The following is a 14,947-nucleotide window of genomic DNA, read 5'->3' as shown; positions in this document are numbered from 1 at the left end:
GGCGGAAACAAAAGGGGCGCTCAATTAGGAATACAGGAAGACAACTCTGACAAAGATGAGATAAAGACCTCGGCCAGGCCGAAGGCGAAAGAAACGAACTATTATTAGAAGATAAGTTACAAGTAAGATTACAAGTGAAAAGAATACAGACGACGGCCGTCCCCATAGGGATAAGCCGAAACACAACCTACCAAAGTTGTACAAAAAAAAAAGCAAAAGCTACAATTATGTTCATGTACCAAGAGATAGCGGGGAGGAAGGGCTGAGTAATTGGCCCCGAACACAGTGAAGCAGATCTCGTAAACTTGTTCTCATCAAGCAGCACATGGTAGTATGTGAGGAGCTGAAACAGATCTGCTGTAAACTTGCTCTCCTAAGCCTGTTGCTGCCTGCCATCAGTATCGGTAGCCGCATCTTCTTCAGTAGGCAACCCAGCAGCTTTTCTTGCAGCCTCAGCCTTGGCCTCGGCAGCCTCAGCTGCCCTCATCCTTTCGGCTTCTTCCTTAGCCACCCTAGCCTTCTCAGCAAGAGCTGCTTTCTCCGCGGCCGCCTCCCTCTCCATCTTCGCCTTCACCGCCCCCTTGGCCTTCTCCACCGCGGCTTTCTCCTTAGCCTCGAGCTTGTCATCAAGCAGCACGTCGAACCTGCCCCACGGAAAGGAGCCATCAAGAGGGAAAAGCTCCCCGATAACTTCCCTAGCAGCATCTTCGGCCAAATCCCGGAACTCGGCGCACAGTTTGGGGAGCATGACGGTTTGGAGCATCTCGATGTCCACCTCCTTTTGCTTGATGATGGCCTCTTTGCCCCGAACCACCTCCGCCTGAGCCTTAAACAGGCCCCTGGACTCGTTCCTCTGCTGGAGATAGAGGTCGGCACGCCCCTGAACAAGGTCACATTTCCTCAGCAGCTTCGCAGCTTCGGCCGCCGCAGCCTCGGCCTTAGCCCTCTCAGCAAGGACCTCCTTTTCAGCGTCCTCCCTAAGTTTTCTCTCAGCCAAGAGCGCCTTCTCAGCTTCTCCCCTAAGCCTCTGCTCATTGAGGAGATCCAGCTTCGCCGACGCAGCCACCTGCTTAGTGGCGTTACGCTCATGAACAGCCCGAGCCACGGCCTTCTCTTGCTCCATGAGACGAGCACCGGTAACCACGTTCCACCTCGCCAGCTCCCTAATTAGCTTCGTGCCCTCCTCTATAAGCTCGGAGACGGAAGCCTTCTGGGATGAAGGGACGGTGGTGACAATTTGACCACTAGCCTGCGGCTGGGAGACGAAAGCCTTCTGGGATGAAGGGTTGACGGTGGCGCCTTGATCACCAACCTGCGCAGAGGACCCCACCGCCTGCTGCCCAACGTGAGCAATAGCCGACTGCGGCTGGTCTGCAGAAATTCAATTAAAACATCAGTATCAACATTGACTTATCAGAAACACCTAATGGCACGGCTAAATTTAAGCCACAAGCTAGATAGGTACCATGTTTGGCCTTTTTGACCGGAGGAGGCACTTCCTTGCCAGCGGTAGAAGCTGTCCCTTTCCTCTTACGGATAAGGGGAGATCCCTCTGCGTCAGAGTCCCCCTCATCGGGAATATCAACAATCTCCACCTTCTTAGAGGAGGGGATGGGAGTTGGAACCGGTGTCGACGCCGTTGCCGCTGAAGGCTTTGTTTTCCGTGTCCGACGCACTACGCCGCTAACAACCCTCGCCTGCGCCTCCTCCTTGCTCAAGACCTTCAGCCGCTGTTCCATAAGATCATTCGGCGACGTCCTGCGGTCATGGGTTAGAGCCTGGGGATGCAAGTTAGCAACGGTTTTATCTTTGTGCAGCCCCATTCTCCGAAGAAGATCCTCAGATAGGTCCGGTCCAAAGTGGTCTGCAAAAGAAACAAAGCAAGAGTCAAGTAGAGGAAATAAATCGAAGTTCGAAAAGCAGGAACATTGAGAGCGGCGATGGGCCTCACACCGACCCCACTCACCCCGTGCTAGGGCCGGTATGAGGCCGACATAGCAAAGCGGCTCATCCTGAAGAATGATCTGCGTCGGGGGAATCCATCTTTCCGGCATCCCACTCTTGTCCACCTCAAAGAGCCTCATTGCCAGCCTCTCATCCTCCTTGAGAACGACCCTGCTGGCATCCATTTTAAGATGTTTCCGAGTGACCCATCTGTCATGCTCCGCCCTAGTCTCACACCGCAAATTAACCTGGTGCTGGAAGGAGCGGGGCAGCGGATAGTCATCCGGCACTCTAACGTACACCCACCGACCTTGCCAGTCCTTGCAAGAAGAAAGTTTGTCAACAGAGACATAACCCTGCTCCGTTTGCACACTGTACCATCCAACGCGGCCGGAGAGTGACGGTTTGAGATGATGAAGTCGGCGGAATAAATTCACCGTCGGAGCCTCTCCCTTAAAAAGACAAAGCCAGACAAAACCAATTATGGTCCTCATGGCCAGCGGGTGCAGTTGGGCAACGGCAACGTTCATGGCTCTAATTATGGCCATAACGTACCCATTCAGCGGAAACCGGAGCCCGTACTCCAAATGCCGCATGTATACGCCAGTATAGCCCGGCGGAGGACAACATACGGCCTGATCCTCCTCAGGGATAACAATTTCGTATCCCCTACCAAAGAAAAAATGATCCTCGAAAAGTTTCCCGCCGGAACAACGGGCAAGCTTACGGGACCAAGCACGGTCAAGACGGATCTTACAGACATAGCCGTGATCCATGACGTACTGTCTCCCCTCACTAGGACGAGACTTTTCCGCATCATCACCGAAATCATCACCAAGATCACCAAAAGAGTCAGAATCCTCCCATTCCTCCAGAATTTGAGGATCAACTTGAGAGAAGGAGACCTAGGGCCCCCCGACGCAGTTTACTAGGTCCAAGATCATCGAGAAGACATGATTCACAACAAATCACTAGCAAGAAAAATAAAAAGTTTGCTTGTTTACCTTAAAGAAAAACACTCGCCGGATCAAATACTCCGAAGATTAAGAAGACGAAGACAACCCTTGAAAGTTTGGAGAGATGAAGATTTTGGAGAAAATTTTCGAAAATAAAATGGAGGCCAAAATCACGGAATAACTGCCCTATTTATAGAGAAAAGCCCACGAAGAAGGACCAATCAGGGCACAGCCCATGAAGCGTCAACCAATCAGCGAACATACACGTGTCAAACATGCAACCGCGGGATGTCAATCGTTGCAACAGTCGAATGTCAATCAATGCAACAGTGACCAAGCGTCTTCAACACGCCTATTCACATCTCTTCGACTGTTCATCTTCCTCAACAAATTCCTAGGTATCTAGTCTCCGCCGGCCACCCGATCAACCAAGCTAGGAAGCACCGGCCGGGGGCAATCAAAATCAACCGGCACTCTCAGCCCTGGTCTCGGCCAGCGTCATGTCCTTTTCCACATCGGATACCCTTTACGCATCCATGTGGAGGGGGGATATGGTATATGGTACGGCCTAACAAGAGCCACGCCGATGCACAAGAAGAGGCCGATACAGAAAAATTTGCGAAATTTACTTGCGCAGAATATACGCTCAACATACATCGGAGCCCATACCACGGCATAGACTACGCTGGGGGCAAATTGATGGGGCATATTCTGCACCGCTGACCAAGTCAACACACTGAGCAAGGTCAAAGATATCCACAGCAAGTCGACGACTTAGACAGCCTAGCCGATGCAGCCCATCGGCCTGTTAGCCAGGGTCTCGGCGCGACAACCTGCCAGCCGGGACACATACCCGCGTACTCATATCCAAGACCCGTCGGCCGGCCTGCCATAGGTCCATCGGCCGAGGGTAGAACGGTCTTTCCACCTGATAGCCACTTGGCCACTTGGCCACTACGTGACAAAAGGTGAAAGCCTATAAATACTCCTCAACCTTCATTGAGGAAAGGATCCCACAACTTAACCTAAATACACTATTCATCTGGTAATATCTCCCTTATCTCTCTACAATACATATCTAGCCAAGTAACACAGCTTAATCCTTTAAGTTTACTGACTTGAGCGTCGGAGTGAGTACGCTTGGCACAAAGCCAAGCCCTCGCCGTTCATTGTTGCAGGAGAGGCCGAGAGGGACGATAGAAGCAAGAAGGGTTCAACTCAAGACATTATTCTACAAGCCACGGGTGGTAACGATACTTGCTCCGGAATTACACCCGGAACATTATCTATTTACCCACCTTATTTAAATTAATTTCATTTGATTAAACGTTACAATAGTTAATAGAAAATGAGTGAAGAATATTTTAAGTCTTAAATATCATCATTATTTCCAAATTAAAAAAAAAGAGGTATATAAACTATGTTTAATACTACTTATTATTTTTTTGATTAATACGGAGTATCATCATTTTAATAAAGTTGACTAACAAAAATATCAAATTTGACGTTGAATAAAAATGATATCATTTGATTACAAAAGTAATGAGAATGAAAATAACAAAATAATAGATTACAATAAAAAAACACAATACTTTGACGTAAAATCGTAAATAACTGAATATCAAGCTACTATAAAAAATAGTAAAAAAAATTTATGTCAACATATTAATGAAAAGTTAGAGCTTAACTCTTACACTTTCACAATAGGTTATCTTCTATTGAATAAACCACACCACACCCCATCCTTTCAATTTCCCTATCATAATATTACAATGGTTAGAACCCTACACAAATGTTTTGTGTGTCTTTTCATCTTTTCTAACTTTTAATTCTTTCATTAATTTGCCATAAATCCAAATTCATCATCCTCTTTAAAAGCTCAATCCTTTACTTTTAGAAAATATGAGTATATTAGTATGAGATATCGTGGAGGATCTCATGTGTCAACTTTATTTTTGTTATCGATTCATAGAAACGACTCATTTTCTAGCTCGGTAAAACATGCCTAAAATATGAACGGCCAATAATTATAGAGATAGACCACGAATGAAAAATGGAAAAATCATCAAAAAAACTAAAGAGGAAAATGCATGAACGATCCTTAAACCGAACCCGTGAATTTCACGGGTCACAAAACTAGTTGTCTAATTAAAAGGGTAGCTTAGAACATTCAATTTCATTTCATATGACATTTTCACACCCCATTAATTCTTATTCATTTTTATTGATTATTTAATTATATTGACAATATAACATGCATGGAATAATATTTGAATTTATAAAACTATAATCTATAATTAAAAAGTAAGCCAAACTATTTACCATCATCTGAATGTCATATTTTAAATTTCATAAGATAATTTCTAAACCACTCTTATGCAAAGTAGATTTTGTAAAAAAAAAAAAATAATAAGAATATGAATAAAGCAAATCTTTTACATTCCATTTCTCATTTCCTCCATATTTATGTCTATATTAAATTTCATAATAATGAGACAAATCTATAACTCAATAATCTAAATATAAAATATATAAATCTAATTAAAAGGCAAGCAAAACTAACTATCATCATTTACATGTCATATTTTAATTACATAATAAGACAACATCTTAAATAATTCTCCTGTAAAGTGGATCTTGTAAAATAAATAAATTATAATAATAATAATAATCAAGCAAAACTTATACATTTCATTTCTCTTTATTCCTTATTAATGTTTATATTAAATTTCATAATAATGAAAAATGATGCTCAAAAGTCGTGAACCTTGATTGATATTTATGCCTATATTAATTTTGATAATAATGAAAAAAAGGATGCTCAAAAGTCATAAAACACATCCTCAATTCTTTATATATTTTTTATGGAAGACAAAATTTATAAGCCAAAATTTTCTTATCTCTATCGCCAGTAGAATTAAATGTATCATTAAACTTTCCTATTATTCTATTAACATCAAGCCAAGTGTATTAAGGTTTTAAAATTATTAACTAATTTATTTACTTTTTATGTAAGTTCCATTGGATTATGAAATATTCATCACATTTTCAATTTCATCCTTTGTGTTTGTTTTGTTCTCATTTAGGGGATATCAAGATTTGTGGTGTTGAGTTATTCAAAGGTAATACTCATTCTCTACGACTTCATTCCCATTCCCTTTTTTATTTCACTATTTAAGAGGAAACTTAAGTTAACAACGATAATATTGCATAAAACAAATTTCACAATTTTGTTGGTTAATTCAGACTAATTATTGAGTTACTTTTTTATTATAGGGTCGATTCGTTGAAAAAGGAAGACTATATGAAGAAGTAAAATACTAGGATAGCTTAAATAACTATATATTGGAGACTAACTACAACTCTACAAGATTAATAACATCAACGTGAATGACTAATAGTTTTTTTTTCTTTTTTTTTCAAATGTATATTTTTATTTTGGTATTTGTTTGTTTTTTTCCCATCATTTTACCTTCGAAAAAATAGCAATATTCACCTACTTTGGCTTATTTAATTTATCGATTTTGATCTTTATGTTAACATGTAAATGCCCGTAATCTTAGTACGCAATCAATGATGAATTATTCATAAGGTGAACTTACTATATGTTTTGATATTTTATAAAATTTCAATTAATAAAAACACTAGAAACATCACACTCAAAACAATACATCCCGTGAATTTCACGGGCCACAAAATTAGTGAAAGTTTTAAAATTCAATAATTTATTAACTTTTACCGATTGTTTGAATATTGACAGCATAACATGAAATTATAATTAAATCTATAAGGAATAATAATAAATCTATGCAATATATATAAAAGGCTAGATAAACCATTAACATTTATTCCATAGGATATTTTTTGAATCCAATAATTGTTGTTGATTATTTAGTTATTGACAACATAACATGAAACATATACAATAATATAAAAAAGCTAACATCACGCACATTTTAAGTGATAAGCTATGTGGCATAACCATGTGATTTCAAAGAAGTCATATTGCAAGTCTTATCATATTTTTTTTTAAATGATTCCCCTAATATTTATTCCTACAATTATAATCTTATAAATATCATATTTGTTTTAAATAATTCCCCTAATATTTATTCCTACAATTATAATCTTATAATAAAGGTAATAAACTTTTTATCTCCCTCCACATGAATACCTAATTCAATTCACCATTAACTTTTAATTACACTTTTCATCTTCTTTCTCCATAACTCATTTCTCAAGTTCCTTTATAATGATTCATATTTTTAGTTTATCTTTGAAAACTTTCATAAAATTATGGTTTTTAATTCCTACTTTTTTTTTATCTCAAAATGATAATGTTCATTCCATAAGCATAACAATAGATATGCATTTTTTTGTATCACCATAAAGCTAATTTGTTTTTCTCATGTTCTCTTTTAATTTCGATTATAATCATTTACTCTCATTTGATAATGTTTTATTATATTTCGTGTGCATCTGATTTTGGCATAATACTGATTTGTATGTACAATTGACAAATTTCAGAAGAAAGACACATATGGATATCAATACATGAAAAATGACAACCTACAAGTATGTGAATTTTTATGAGTTAGCATGTTTCTCAAATTTTTCCTAGAATTTTTTTTTCCGGAGATTTTCTATTTTAACCAATACATGACAATAATTTTGAGCCATTATGGTTCTGGATATCGAAAAGACGACGACTATGGAAATAATTTGGTTATTTACTAAATCCGTATCATGTATCATTTTACGCTCAATTGATTGGTATGTTACCACAGTAATTTAGTTGGCTTATGTATCATTGTATTCCTACTTTCATTAGTTCGTGTTTATTTAGATCTTACTAGACGAACCTATTAGCATTAATACAACACCAAATATCATCATTTGGTACTCACTAAGTCAGTAGCATGAATTTATGTAAAATGATGTACAATAGATTAAGAAAAATGTCTTGATGAAAACATAACTTTAAATGACACCCGTGATTTTTCACGGATAAAAAAACTAGTTTTGTATTAGAAGAGGTCATAATATTGCTCTACCATGCGCTATTAAAGAGTAAATCATCAACATCAAAACTAACCTTTTACAGTTTTACCTTCCTTGACAGCCTAAGAAAAGTGTATGCTTCGTTAGACTAATTAAATATTTCTACAGACATTGTTAATAACTTAATACTCACTCAAAACCAACAATTTGGATAGACGAGGTGATAGTCAGATAATTACATGGGCCTTTCAGTATCTGAAAGGTGGTCTAGGGTTTGAATACGCGACTCGAGCAGCCTCACTTTTCTGTCTAATGTCCTCGTAGAGTTTCAGGGAGGCTTCAGAAAACTTGGTTAGCTTATCAAGCACCTTTGTCAGACTAGTGTGGATGCTGCCCAAGTTTCCAGAGTTATCCTCACTTCTTTGTTCGCCTCCTTCTCCTTCCTCCTTTTCATCTTTCCCTTGTACACCGTCTTTGTTCTCTTGAGAAACCGCGTCCTTGTTTTCATTTGCCTGCAATGTTATTTTTCCACACAACTAAAATATCAAAGCAATATTAAGTACGGAGTATAGTTTTCCTAGATAATGTTTGCAGTTCCTCTTTTAGGAAATTCACCACCTTGAATTCTCTAACATTTCCCCGCTTTCAGTCATGATTTCCAAAATCAAGGAGTAATGGATGGAGCCATGGAGGTATGTTTTCTATCTGGTGTGATCCTCTAGCTTGGTTTTCTATCTAAGTTTTTTATAAAAGAAATCCGGACTTCGATTTTAAAACTTGTAAGTTTACTTGGCTTTTGTATTATGTTTCACTTCCAAAAGGATGATTCATGTCAGCCGACCCCAAATCATTTTGGGATTAAGGCTCTGATGTTGTTGTTGTTACTATCGAGCATGTTTAGAAATGAGTTAAAAATAACTTACATGCTGTTGCTTTACTAGGAAATGGAGATCCGTCAAGAAGTTTCTGATAGCATCACTGACATCTTCAGAGGGCAAGGCTCTAATTCCAGCTGACCAATCTCGGCAAAGAACAAATATGGGAGGAGCTATTACCCGACGAGGAGAAAACGGCCTTCGACTTCCCCGAGTGCGCTCCTGAGGCAGCATCACACAGTTTTGTAGCCATCCATTGAGAGCTTCTACGTAGGATGTGTGACTGTTCATCCAGTCAGCAAAGCTGACACCAAAGCACTCGAATTCATATTGGAGTTGAAACATGATTTCCTTGCGTGTATCTCCTAAAGGAGTACCCAGGGAAGTCTTGGCATGGTAAGCTAATGAAATTGTTATGTACTGTGCATGGTGGCATTCTAGCATCGCTTTCCACATCCTGATGAATCTGCCAGAAAAAAAAAAAAAAAAAAAAAAAAAAAAAAAAAAAAAAAACAATTACTGTTAGGATGCCCCGGTACTTGTATTGAATGAATAAGGTGTTTCCCTGTCTCACTGGTAAGAAAATTAATCTAAGAAAATATTATTATATACTCCTATAATTTCTTTGTGAACGTTCTAGTATATCAGGCCAGTGTCTAAAAAGCTCTCGGAAACGCAACTAGTTTAGAGAATCTTTTGCTACACTTCAACCTAACGACACGAGATGACCCTCAGACACATCATTAGTCCAAACATGAAAGTTTTTCATCAAACAGCTGTCCGACACTGACACTCTCGTCGTTTCTGATACTTTCTACTGAGTCAGAGTAACAAAGATCCTAAACCAAAGGACACTGGATCTTTCAACTGCCGGCCTTCATTTTTCACACACAGATTGGATATTCTATGGTAAAGATTGGCGAGGCAGTTGGCTAAACCCATTTATACAGTATTTGCAACTCTGCCATGTTTCTAAATTCTAAGCCCTCTTCTGTTTAGTTTTCTAGATCAGAGGTCTTTCAATTGTCGACACTTGACAAAGGACCATAATGAAAAATTCATACCCGGTTATCAATTCAGTGAGTTGTGGCAGCAACTCTTCATCTCTCATTTTCTCGATGCGCTTTGCGATAGAATCCACGGCATGAAGGGCCACTCTGATGCGCGAATGCAGATCCTTCACGGCTGTTCTGGTCTTGTCAATTACATGAGTACTAATATCCTTCGCAAACTGATGCCTAAGTTGGTCACATTTCTTATCATAGTGCTTCCTGATAACTTCACTAGCCTATGCAATACCAAATTAGAGCAGAAACATTAGATAATTAGCAGAAATACTTCTGAGCGGCGTCATCATGAAACTGACCCCTATAATACGGTAGTTATTTTTTCAGTTTTTGGTAGGTTAACGAGTATATGGGTAGCGCACACTGTAGTTAAGGATTTGTTTTTGGACAGGGAAGTACTTCCCTATCTGATTGGAGTCCAAAATGAATAAATGGGGTAAACAACACACAAATGCTTATAGTCCTCCAACACTTGATAGCACTTTTATCCGCAAAAGACTTCGATGTGTACATCCTCACATTTACAACACAATCTAATTATTGTGAAATTTGGAAGTTCAATCATTTGGTTATGGAGCTGAGTTGTCCCATTGGTAGGCTGGTACTCTGGTAGTCTTAGGAATGCCAGTTCTGAACATGAATATATCATTACAAGACCAACAACTGGTCTGCATTAACATTCATTAACACCCTACCAGTATTTCACACACAAAGTTTCACTGTATAGAAGAATCTCTACCTTATCGAGTATGAGAAGGACAAAATGTACAAATTAGCATAGCCTTATATTGAATATTAGAATCTACTTAATTTTGGAAAAAGCGGGATTCTATGTCAACATATGACTAACATTCGTGAACGTAGTAGTGTAATACTATTTGTCAGATTACTAATCTTGAGCCAAACATGGTTGATCATTCTTTCAACAGTAGACTATCTCATATCAAGCTGAGCTAGGAATGCTCCTTTATATCAACGAAACAAAGTGGTGTTGATTTAATGAATGTTAAATGCATCTCCCACAAATGAGATGAATAAAGCTTCCACACACTACATTCAGTCAAAAAGCCCCAAAGTTCAAAGTTTTCCTCGCCGAGACTTACAAATGGGGGATTACGGAAATGGGGGGAGTATAACTATTTGAATGAATGATGATATGAATACCTTGACTTCATCATATAGCTTCCTCTCCCATGCATACAGCCTGTCAAGAGTAGAGGAATGACTTCCTGAAATCATGAAGAAATCATCGACACAATCACTTCCACTGTCATCAGCATCATCTTTTGACGAAGTGGCAAGCGGATTCCTTGATGATGATGATTGTGAAGACATGGACCGGTTCCACACAATAACTTTGGGTGCACTTTGTGAGTCTATGAAATAGATTAAAATACAGTTATATGATCAGCAAATAACAGTGCCGCTATCTAGTACGAAGTAATCTAGATAATCACGCAATCAGTTAGTGACACATCACAGATCTATCAGCTATTTCCTGCATGCCCTCTTTCAAACACGAATCCTAATGACTACAAGGTTTTCTGAACTGCTGGTCTTCTAAAGATGAAGTCTGTTAAACAACAAGAGATGTCTGCACCGACCTAAGAAAACACTTTAGTAACTATGTTGGACTACTTTCTACCAAATACGGAGACTAAAAGGATTCCATACTTACATAACCAAGCACTTTCACAGATAAGTAAATCGACTAAATTCTATAGTATACAACAACATAATCGCCTACAACAATGGTAACTTGGTAAGGGGGTCAGATGTCTGTAACTCATGGTTAAAAAACCCAAAGAGGGTATTTGCAGAAGACACATAATTAATGTCGTAAAATACATCTACTTCATGATGCAAGAGGCACAGAGAGTTTAGTTACTTATTTCACTCGGTTTCATCATATTTTCAAGGACGAAGAATTGTGGGTCTTTGCCTCCCATAGGAAATGGAACGGAGTAGTACTATAGCACAATTATCATGAAAGAAACATACTTGTTACATTGTTGCCAATATTAAATTGGAACTCTAGAAACTATTTGCAACTAACAATGATAAGGACCTTACCGTTAGAGGCATGCACACTTTTGCTGCGACAACAAACCAGATGACAAGCTGCCAAAGAACTCAATGGTGACGAGCTCCCTACAACATTAGCATGACTACTATTACATCACAAACTTTCTCTGTAACTTCAACAATGAACATAGAAACTTGTGTGAGACGGCCTTAAACCTGAGACCAACAATCAACCCTCTAACAACTCGAGGAATGCATACACAATTGGTTAGTCTCACATTTAAGACCGTCTCAAACAAGACTCACTAAACTATGATACAATAATCAAGTTCCTAGGACAAACATAAAACTACCTTTGGCCTCAGCATATCCAACTCTGATTTTATTAGCTTCAAGCAACCTAGAGACCTCTTTTCCCGACTCAGAAGCTCGAAAGAACTTATGCTCAATATCCTTAATACTAGACAGAAAATCCTTAGCCCTATGAGTTATAAACTCAGAAGGATCCTCCCTTTCCTCATTCAATTCCTTATCAATTCCATCCTTACTTGTATTCACTTTCGAGCTCGAATTCTCCAACATCAATCCCTCCTCATCTTTCCTCCCCAAACCCTCATTTCTACTCACCCCATCCTCATTCTTCCCAACTTCAACAACATCATCCTTCGCTAAATTCTTCAATCTAACACTCTCAGCCTTATTACCACCACCACCCACAAACCTAAAACTGTCACCACCATTATCATCACCACCAGGGTCAAAGAAATCCCATGAACCACAATCTGGTGGCGGAGGAGGCGGCGGTAAAACTAATGGCTCATCATCATTATTACCATTACCATTATCAACAAAAGTATGCATGTTAGTAGTAGGATTATACCTAAAAGTAAGAGCAACATTATTATTAACACCAACATTACCATTTCCACCAGATTTCATGTAACTTAACCTATGATTCTCAGAAACAGTAGTTTCAGCATCATCATTATCAGCAAGATGAGAAGGCGAAGGAGAAGGAAATGTATCAACTTCAGTATTAGTATTACCAGAAGGGGAAAGTGAGGATTCTAACAATACTTCAGCTTCAGCAAAACGACGTAGTGCAATCCCAATGTTCTTCAGAGATTGAATGTAAGATACATGTGCTGCTGCAATACTGTACCTTGAATCAATCCCTTGTTTTATCATCTTTTTCCGAAGTTTGCACATTTTTAATGCTTCTGTTTTCTCTGATTTTGAGTTTGTTGCTCCCATTTTTGAATTTTTGGGGGAAAAATCAGGGTTTTGGGGACTGTAGTGTTGATTTGGTGATGGGTAATGCAGAAAGTTTTGATCTTTTTGAAGAGGCAAGTTAAATTTGGGGTTTTTGAATATGGGTTTTAGGAAAAGATTGGTTCTTTGCAGGTGAAAGCGGATAATAATTATTGGGTAATACCGTCTTATAAACGAGTATTTAAATTTAATTTGTGTAAATGGGGTATTAATGAGAAGAGGTTTTTTGGTTGAATGAACAAGAAAAACAGTGAAAAAGTACAGAAAACTGAAAAAAAAAATGGAAAAGAAAGAAAAAAGGCAGAAATTTTGATGAAATATTATTATGGGGGTTTAAAAGTTGAGGAGATTGGAGAATAATGACAAAGATTAGTGGGAAAACAGAGCAACTGTTCATAGTGGGAGTGCCAAAAGGAGCAAGAATAGAGAGAGGGAAAAGAAAGTAGGGAGGCCTCGGGTAGTGGGAAGAATCTACAGTAACTACTCCCTGACAGTGAATTTAAGTGCCATTTTGTATCTTTCTACGAAAAAGCATTCGGGTAATTATTGAATAAAATTGTATATTTAGACTGGGTAAATGGGGTCATTTGATTTAGGTTCGGATCGAATTAAATCGGTTTGATTAAGATCGGGTATTTTAAGTCAGGTACAGTTTTAGTTGGGTCAAGGGGGTGTTTGGTAAACGGCGGATTGAGAAATTTTCAGCATATTCAGGGCTTTTAGCATGTTTGACTCACCAATCTACTATTTTGAGTGTTTGGTAAATGGCATATTGAAAGAGTAGATTGGAGCTCAATCTACTGTTTTCCAATATGCTGCTCTACCCAGCATATTCACATTAGTAGATTGTGAAATATAAATCCGTCAACAATCTACACATAGATAAAACAATCTATTAACCAAAATCTGCTAATTACCAAATACTTCTACTAAATCTGCTAATTGAAATATACTAGTCAAACCTGTTAATCCAATCTGTCATTTATAATCTGCTTGACCAATCTGCTTCTGCTAATATCAATCTGCTGATTACCAAACAGAGCCAATATCATACCAGTTTATATAAGTTTTGGGTTATAACTTTTTTGAGTTGAGGTGAAAAGAAAAGGACGTTTATTTACGCAGTACATATTTTACTAGGATATGCTAAATCCAACACATGATTTTACTACTTCCAACACATTTTTTCATCTTATTCTGATTCTGCCCCTCTCACTTTTCCATCAAATTGAGAGCTTGAAACACAAAAATACCAAAAAGAAAAGGAAAACGCATGAAGTCCTCAACATATGAACCCGTCCCCCACCCCCTGACCACCCCACCAGCCTTCTGCAGTCCCTACCAGCGTCGGACACAATTTCTCGGCAACCCTACCACCGCCAGCCACATATTCGCACCTCCGTCACCCCATTTCACGGCCATAACTTCTCTGTCTGACTTCATGACCCGCGGCAACCACACTGAAATCTCACTGCGTCAACAACCACCATGCCTGAATCTCACCGCGCTAACTTCATGACCCGGCCACTTCTCCCCGCACCACCCTACTCCGGCGGACGAATACTAGAGCCACTCTTTATAAAACCCTAATTGCAAAAACTCTTTCCGAAAAAATGGGCTAATTACTAATTAATTCAATCGATTAAAGGACGAAGTGTAGATTGTTGATAAGACGGAGAAATTACATGTGATATGTGCAAATTAAGATCCATAATTGGTGAGTCATTACAAATTGATTAGGTTTTGAGAGAGGAAGAGGAGATTTTGTTTTTAAGACGAAGGGTAGTTATGGAATACAGGGGTAAAG

The 14,947-nt window shown here is 38.8% G+C and overlaps 1 protein-coding gene across 1 annotated transcript; it reads right to left on the bottom strand.

The window, feature by feature from the left end:
• Nucleotides 1–7,920: 7,920 nt before the first annotated feature.
• On the bottom strand, nucleotides 7,921–13,622 carry LOC141643455 (uncharacterized). The gene is made up of 6 exons (XM_074452625.1): nucleotides 12,222–13,622; nucleotides 11,917–11,994; nucleotides 11,008–11,219; nucleotides 9,841–10,064; nucleotides 8,825–9,242; nucleotides 7,921–8,413 (listed from the first exon to the last, which is right to left on the bottom strand). Exons 1-6 carry the CDS (start codon nucleotides 13,120–13,122, stop codon nucleotides 8,150–8,152), a joined length of 2,097 nt encoding a protein of 698 aa, XP_074308726.1. The 5' UTR covers nucleotides 13,123–13,622; the 3' UTR covers nucleotides 7,921–8,149.
• Between the last annotated feature and the right edge of the window lie 1,325 nt (nucleotides 13,623–14,947).

Source organism: Silene latifolia, chromosome 2 (genome assembly GCF_048544455.1).
Source record: "Silene latifolia isolate original U9 population chromosome 2, ASM4854445v1, whole genome shotgun sequence".
Classification (NCBI taxonomy): Eukaryota; Viridiplantae; Streptophyta; class Magnoliopsida; order Caryophyllales; family Caryophyllaceae; genus Silene; species Silene latifolia.
The sequence above is the reverse complement of the archived record's forward strand: the minus strand, read 5'-3'. Positions and strand labels throughout refer to the sequence as shown.